Source organism: Chinchilla lanigera, unplaced genomic scaffold (genome assembly GCF_000276665.1).
Source record: "Chinchilla lanigera isolate Chin_1 unplaced genomic scaffold, ChiLan1.0 scaffold00047, whole genome shotgun sequence".
Classification (NCBI taxonomy): Eukaryota; Metazoa; Chordata; class Mammalia; order Rodentia; family Chinchillidae; genus Chinchilla; species Chinchilla lanigera.
Genome location: NW_004955448.1, coordinates 16,839,150 through 16,847,568, shown reverse-complemented (window position 1 = coordinate 16,847,568; position 8,419 = coordinate 16,839,150). Strand labels below are relative to the sequence as shown.

At 44.7% G+C, this 8,419-nt stretch overlaps 1 protein-coding gene across 6 annotated transcripts in view; it reads left to right on the top strand.

Annotated features, from left to right (window-relative positions):
• The first annotated feature begins 7,388 nt into the window (after positions 1-7,388).
• The window catches only part of Wdr49 (WD repeat domain 49), a 138,940-nt gene continuing 137,909 nt past the window's right edge, over positions 7,389-8,419 (top strand). For 3 of the 6 annotated variants that reach the window (XM_013518662.1, XM_013518661.1, XM_013518659.1), the window contains exons 1-2: positions 7,391-7,599; positions 7,904-8,132. In XM_013518662.1, the coding sequence (XP_013374116.1) occupies positions 8,004-8,132 (129 nt within the window). In that variant the 5' untranslated portion in view covers positions 7,391-7,599; positions 7,904-8,003. Of the gene's footprint in view, positions 7,600-7,903; positions 8,133-8,419 lie in introns of those variants that run through there. The other 3 variants (XM_013518660.1, XM_013518658.1, XM_013518663.1) reach the window with 3 other exon arrangements.

Here is an 8,419-nt window from a genome sequence, read left to right as displayed (position 1 = left end):
CCCTGAAAGGTACCACAGCCATTCTCAGCAGCAATGAGGTCCCGAGCTCCTCCAATGCTCAAGAAGGCCAAGTTTCCATCAGGGAAGCCAGTGTAGCAAGCTTCTCCAGGAGACCAGCAGTGCACCCTCTTCCCCTCTGGAGCCAGGAAGCGATGCTCAAGGTGAGGACCAGAGCTCCCTTTAAGTGAACCAAAGCTATTCTCAGTGCCAGTGAGGTCCCGAGCTCCTTGGAGGATGAAAATAGCCAAGTTCCTCAGGAATGCCAGCATGACGAGCTCCTGCAAAAGAACCAACAGCTCCTTACAGCTTCTACCAGCTCCCGACAGCCTCACTTCTTCTTCTCCATTCTGCCTCTTATGCTGCTGGTAACAGTCCCCAGGTGGGCCGCCCACACCCAGCACCATCCTCACTCAGTTCAGCTGGGGGTTATAAGTTGACCACCAGTCGTCAATCCACTACAATAATGTGCGATAAAGTCAGAGGCTGGACCGGTAGAACTGCACCGTCTCGTAGCTCTCTAGGTCAGAAGTCTAATATCATGGCATTGGCGGGGCCATGCTTCCTTGAAGGCCAGGAAAGATCTGCTCCAGTCTGCACTCCTGGCTTCTCACAGTTCCTCTGTGGCAGCAAAACCACAGTCCTAACATGCTTTCCCTATGCGGTTTATATACAAATGCCTCTTTTTTATAAAGACACTGGTCATATTGGATTAGGGGCCCACCCAGGCCTCACGGGTTTAATTGCCTCTGCAATTACCGTATTTTCAAAGAAGGTCATATTCTGAGACACTGGGAGTCTGGACTTGAACATGTGCATTTGGAGGGCACAGAAGTCCAGCTCTAATCTGGACATCTCCAATGTCACCTCCTTCAAAGGCACCTTTGCTCCACCCGTCGTGCCTCTTCAGCCTTTTTCTTAGCTGACTTGCAAGTATTTCACCTATATCATTTTTACCTGTATGATTCATATTGATGGCTTAAGTCATAATTTAGGATTTTTGCTCCTTGATGTTAAGATCTATGATTGATAGTGATCAGTACCGCCAGGTGACAACCTAGACATGCTGTAACATAAGGACGTTATGAAACAAATAAATAAACTGACCAAGCGATGTTTGCATAGCCCTCCCTGGCTAGCATATATTTTCACACGAATGATCTCATTTGAAATACAAAGCAATTACTGGATGTATGTACACAGGCATTATTTCCAGTTATGACTGGAAACTGAAGCTACAAAGGGTAACTGCCTTTGTGTTTGTTTTTTATTTTTGGTACCGGGAATTGAACGCAGGGCCTGTGCTTGCCGTACACGCACTTGTGCTGCAGAGTTATATCCCTGGGTTATATCTTAATTCAGTATGGACTTGCTGAATGGCTTAGTCCCCTTGTGACTGCAAATGTCTACAGTCACACTGACTTGTGGAGACCACACACAAAAGTCCAGTCTCCTAATTATGAACTTAAATCTCTTTTTCTATTATATTACGTCCCTTGCAGAGATTTTTATCTCCCCTAGTACTAGGGTTTGAACTCGAGCCTTCACACTGAGCTACGTTGCCGGCCATCTTATTTTATTTTATTATTTTATTTACTTTACTTTATTTATTTTGAAACAGGCTGTCACTAAGTTTTCCAGGCTGGGCTCACCTTGGGACCGCCTGCCTCAGTCTCTGAGAGTGCTGGGATTGTAGTGCACACCACCCCCCGGCTCCAGGGACATTTCCATTTCCATGTCACTCTGCCCTCTGGCTCGCTGTCAGGGTCGGCGCGCTTCGCCAGCTGCCTGTGGCTCTCCTTTGTGGGGTCCCCGTCCACAGACTCTGTTCCTAGTCTTATTCATCTCCTCTCCTCCACTGCCTGCCTCTCTTTCTCCACTCCTGCTTTCTGTGTGCGTGTGTGTGTGTGTGTGTGTGCACGCGCGTGCAAGTGTATATTTCCCTGGGACTAAGCCATTCAGCAAGTCCATACTGAATTAAGATCCACTTCTCATCTCCAAGTTTTTTTATGGTGTGTAAACCAAACCCCTAGTTCTGGAGATTCAGGTATCTGACAGGCTAAGAAGGTGGCATTATGACAAACAGTAGGTACACTGCTTTTACTGTATCATTTCTGCTATTATTAAAACTAGACTGAGTGTATTTGGTTATCAGAACAACTGATCTGAAAACAACAATACGCAAGAACCATTGTTGAACTCCTACCATCTTGCATGGTGAAGCTCTGCATCACTTCCAATGTTGTTTTTTTATTATTACTCTTTACTGTCTCTGATTGTTTGATCAATCATACATTCTTATGTCTGGTGGACTGAGCAACTGCATTGAAGATAACAGTATGTAATGTAGCAACCATTGTTAATTCCTATCATTTTGTTTTGAGGTCATGTATGGTTTTTGTGTTGTTTTGATTTTGTCTTCATTGTTGTTGTTTTGTTAGTTTTTTATCTTTAAAATTAAAAAAAAAATGTTACAACACAGCTTTTGTTAGGGCTCATGCAATTTCTAACCTGAGAGAAAAGCTGGCTGAATGACTGCATTGGGTTCCACGTGTTTGTTTATTAAATTCTGCCTTTGCCTTTAAAAAAAAAAAAACTAGACTGAGAGTGCCAGCCAGACCTAGTCTTCTCAGGGAAAACTTCTGTCATTAGCTCTGATGAATCCTTAGGCAAAAAATTGTTTTTTAAAGTGATACTCTGTCTGCATACACAGTCTTTGCATTTAATAACCTTAAAGCATTGATTAACATTACTCTATGGGAAATGTTCAAACTAAGGCCTCCCTAGGAGCAGTGAAGATGATTATATCATTTCAGCTTCACTGTTAAATGCCGTGATGTGGATAATTTTGCTTCCCTCTATGAAGTCCTCCCTGATATCCTTGAGTTTACAGGGAATTTGATTTTTACTGACCCTGTGCAGTATTAATATTGATGTTAATTTGCATGCATAATGCTTTTACAATTTGCATAAAGCTCTCACCATAGTTTTCCAATTTTCCTTAAAACCATTCTATTTCAGAAACTGTATTGTTATCTTCATGGTGAGAAGTGGCCCAACCTGTCCAACATTATGGGACTGAAGATAAGAGAGCTCGGACTTGCACCTTCTAATTCCGAATTCTGAACCCCTTTGGCTTGTTACCTGGTATGTACTTCCGTGTTCCCGTACTTTTTGTACTTCTTGGTTCCCAAAATGGATTAGAATTCAATGTGGTGTTTAGCAGGTTACTCTGCCCAGGGCATTATACCATGGCATGGGTAGAAAGTTCTGGGCTTAGAATTTTAGCTTGTCTACTGTTTTTGCTAGATAATCCTGAACAAGGTATTTTTGTCTAAGCCTCAGTTTACTCATTTAAAGATGTTGAGAATAACAGTTGCCGTAGAACTGGGGTTTCATTCAACCGGAGAATTGAATGAAATCATCCCTGTAGATTTCTTAACAGAAAAATTAGCATCATTCCACCAGCATTATTGTAGAATTTGCAAGTTGTAGGCAACTGAACACAGCACTTAATTTTGCCTCAGTTTTCTTATCTGTTAACAAGGGGAAATGAAAAAGAGGGCAAAAATATCATGAAGGTTAAATGAAGGAACATCTGTGAAAGTGCTTAACACGCTGTTTGGCACGTATGAGGAACTCATTAATTGTTAATTTCCAATCTACTTCTTTCCGTCATTCTTCAAAGAGGTAATCAGCTAAGTGTTTACTGGGTTCTCAGCGATTCCTTTCATACAATGATTTTATGACTGTCTTTTATTGGTTCTATAGATGGATACATGCGTTCAATACCAAGGTGACTTTGACAAACTGTTCCGAAGCTCCAAGTAGCAGAGATTGCAGTGTTCTCTCAGAAGGGCAGCGTGAAGGAATTGGTAGCCTCGTTCATAGTTACCGCCCAGTAAGTGGCTCCCCAGTGGAAGGCTGGCTGACCACTGAGAGTCCCGCAGAGGACAGAAAACCAGGACAGTGGGTTTCGACAAGAAGGCTGCGTTAAAGCAAAGAGGCCCGCGAGATAATTGCTGCTGGGAATCCCGTCGGCACTGGCATAAACAGATTAAACCTGAGAATATTATTAAGCATCAGTGTTCAATATTAACTTTGGTGGATTCTGAGTGCCTACTGGTAAAGGCACAGCAGGCTTTTTTCAAATAAGTAGGAACGGTGAAGTCACTAATCAGAATTTCCCATTTTATACACACATGTGCACGTGGCTTATCTACCATCACTTACTTAGACTAAAATTTAACATTGGGTGATTTATAATTACAGAATTAAAACGTCATATATTCAGTAATTTTAGGACATCAAAAGTTCATGTCTTCTATGTTCAAGTACCTAAGCTCGAGAAATGCTGTCATGAAAATACAGTTCTGTTATTTTGAAACATTAGCAGATCAAGAAGAGATTAATATTACGTTGCCTGAGTGCAACAGGGAGTGCGCTCTCTGCAAAGGCAGGATGAATTGAGAACCAGCCTCGCTGCCCTGTGAACGACGGTGGGACGGGCACACCTCACCCACCTTTGCCTTTTTGGGGCCAAAACCAGCAACGAGGACAGAGCAAGAGCCTCGACGCGTTTGTATATTACATGGAGTCTGCGTGTGTAAAAAATACTTTATTTCAAAAGTGCCTGGATAGTTTATTAAGTGGCCAGGAGATACAATCTCGAATTCGTTGCTCATCGTTTTCTGTTTTCACAGAACTGGGCCTTCCTTTCCGACCCAGTGCCGCTCACTCCCAGCACCGCGCGCTGGTCACTCGAGGATGCGGTGAGGGTCCCTCTCACCTCTGGCAGTCTGTGAATGCGGATAGTCAGGGCACTGCTGCGTGGCTTGTGCAAAGCTTTGTGTTGAACAATGTAAGGCTTCAGGCTTTAGTGAGGAAGTATCCCTGTTCTCAGAGAGTTAACCTAGTGGCAGGAATACGCGGACAGCTGACTGCATTATATTGCAAGTCAAAAATAAAAAGTGCTGTGGTTAGCGTATAAAAAAATGCCATGGTTTTAGAGTGGAGGAAATAGCTAATTCTCACTGAGAAGAACAGAAATGAGGAAGGAAGGAAACTAGTATTTGTTAACGGCTTATGCAGTGACAAAGAGAGGGCTGCTGTACCCTGGGGTGACGCACGTCTCGGGAGCCCCGCTGGGAAGCCAGGGGTTCAAGAGGTAGGTGGTGGGAACGTAGCTCTTCTGGCCTGGAGAGGTGGAGACTGGGCCGAGAGGCAGCCTCGGTGTGAGACTGCTTGGGAGAAAAAGGGGATTCGTGAGACGTGGTTTCGGATCTACTGAGGTGGTGAAGGGAGGATTCTAGGTGAAGCTGAGGAACGCTCCTCGGAATAGGTCCCGGCAAAACCGAAGGAAGAGGAATCGGGAAAGCGGGGTCTCCTCTGACCCGGGTGGGGAGCAGGTACCGAGAGGACGAGAGCAGGGATCCGAGCGCGGACTGGAAGTCTGGGCTGAGCAGGTACGGGAGGCATCTGCTCGGAGGGGGAGCTGCTTAACTCCAGGGTTTCAAAGGCCGAGGCGTGTAAGGCTGACGCACTCCCGGGCGCGCGGTGCCCCACTGCCCTAGCGAGGGCTGGCCCATCCCTGCAGGACCGCAGCGCCAGTGCAGCTTGTCACCTTTTCTGGACTGAATGGCCAGCGTTCGGAAAGCACAGACTGTCTTCGTCACTGCCACGTTCATCGTAAAGCCTAGGATCGGGCTGGTCATGTGTCAGGTTTTCACAAAATCCTGATGGGTTCATGACAAGCAAGGACGTGAATGCCAGCAGTCAAGAGGCCGGTTATGGATTTCACAGTGCTGCAGAAATGTAACCTGAAAACTAGTTGTGCAGTTACTTAAGACTTTACCATCAAGAATTATTCCCAATGCTATAATTTTATAGAAGGAAAAGTGTGTCATTTGATTATCGCCTACTATAATTTGCTAGCTGTTTATTACACTTTCCTGTTTTTACTAATGCAAACATTTAGAACTGTACCTTCCTGGAGGCTAAGTGGGCCAGGCAGTTTGATGATCTCAGAATAACTAGAAAATTTTGCTTTATCAACCTGTGGGATACCCGCCTCTCTGGGTGCATTTTCATAGAACGGTTTTACAGTTTCCTCTTCCTTCCCTCATTAGTGCCTGTTACTAAACTAAGCCAGACTCTGCAGAATAGCACTATACGATATTTTATAAACATTTCTGGGGCTGACCCCGTCCATCTAAACCATTATCAGCCTGCTCACTGGGATCCTGCTCCTCACAGCACTGGACACAGCCAAACCTGGAATTCACCCGAAAGGGGGACTAGGCAGGTCATTGCTCTCCAGAGTCTGTGAACATCCAGTCCAGGACCGGACACATGATAGGGTCTTAAGGAATGATTTTTTGAACAGAGTATAGACAGACACATGAATGAATGAATGAATGAAATTGCAGTTTTTCTAAGGTGGGCTCAGGAACGCTGGCAGAAGGGACCCCTCCCTGTGCTGTGGGGAGTCCACTGAGAGCACGTGTGCCTTTGAACGCCAGCTCACAGACTCTTGCAGCAGACAATGGCCTTGGAGAATACCTAGTGCCGAATTGCCAGCTTGTGTAAAGATGAAAGCAAGGTGCAAAGAGGGCATCGGCCTGTCGCACGGCCCCTGCAGCCTGGGGCCTTTCTGCCGCCTTCCACATTTTACATCTGACTGACTTCGCAGTCTGACTTTCAGCGTTTTCTTGGCCGTTTCATTCATAAAATGGAGATAACGGTCATACCTCCTTTGTGGAGTTTTCTGAAGGTTAAACAGATAAAGAATGTGTCTTGTACTTGGGAGGCTAAAGTGGCTTGAGGCCAGCCCAGGACACATACTGAGTTCAAGGCTAGCCCGGGGGGAACTTGTCAGAAAACCAAGACTAAACAGTAAGATAAAGAATGTAAAGTGCATAGAGCAGTTCCTGGGACATGGCAAATATTCACAAAAAGTATGTTTTTCTCCTTTTTTTCTTCCTTTTCATTGTCATTAGCTGAACTAGTGATGCCGCTGTAAACAGTTTTATCATGAGGTTTATGATATTATGTTTTGCTTGCGTCCCACGTTTTCAATGAGGGCAAAACGGTTGTATGAGCCATGCTTAATTTCTATACACAGAAACTAGGATAAAGAGCGCCCAAGGAATAGAGTTCTTATTCAATAAGATTTACAGATTTCTGTGCGGAAAGCAAAATTCCAGAATCTCATGCTCTTTTCTTTGGCTAGTCATATTGGTTCATAGGGGATAACATGCCTCACAGCAAACACATTTGTAGTAAAAGCAGTCTTTAAATAAAGCGATGTAGTTTCATTACGAAATGAGTGGGCGAACCGGTTATTTAAAAAACAGTAACTCAGTGTTTACATTACATTTCACACTTTCAGTTCAATTGTTACTTGGGAAGGCGAAGGGAAAGAAAAGTTTTACTGGGCTTTGTTTTGGTTGCCTGGAAACATACAAAGGCATCAGAAAGAAATGAAACAAACAACTCCTCGCTGCTGGGAGGGTGGGCTTCTGGGCCTGCTAGGGCAACTCTGCAGCTGCTTCAATCTAATGCCCGGGCCAGGAAAACGGAGTTGAAAAACCCTATGTTAAGGTAAGCAAGTGATTCTGAAAAGTTGCTTTCTGATGCGTTTAAAAGAGGACCCAAAGGTGTGTCAGTGTGAACTGCTATGAACTTGGGATGAGGTTTCTGTGCTTTTTAACAATGCCTTTCAACCCTGGAGTGTAAGCAGGGGATGGTGGATTTTGAAAATGAACTATAGAAACAAATAACTGGGGTGGGGGTGAGGGATTTTATTTCCTACCTCGGCTGGACCATTTTGTCTCCTAATTTCATTGTCAGAAAGGCTGTAATTTCATTTTGGAATTCTGTTGCTAAGTTGTGTTTCTTTTCAAAGCACCTGTTGAAGGAAACAAAACAAAAACAGGAGAATTGAAGACTGCTTGGAAAGTGGTGAAGCTGCTACGCGTTGCCAGAATTGTGCCCCTGAGCTGAGCATGGGGTCCCGGCTTGGGCCAGGAAGCCCTGCGAAAACAGGTCTAACTGCAGACGCAGGCTGGGACGCAGGCCTGCTTGAGAACCACCTTGGGGTGGAGGACTTTGTGAGAATACAGAGGGCCTTCGAGGTAAGCCCTGAGCTTACTGACCAGAGTGGTTGTTCCCACTAGAGTGAAGCAGATCTCTCTCTCTCTTTCTCTACGGGGTCTTGCTAAGTGCTTCGGGCTGGCCTTGAACACACTACATACACCAGGCTGGCCTCCAACTTGTGCAAGCCTCCTGCCTCAACCTTCAGAATGCTAGAATGCAGGTGCACATACCACATCCAGCAGATCTTTCTTTCTTTCTTTCTTTCTTTCTTTCTTTCTTTCTTTCTTTCTTTCTTTCTTTCTTTCTTTCTTTCTCTCTCTCTCTC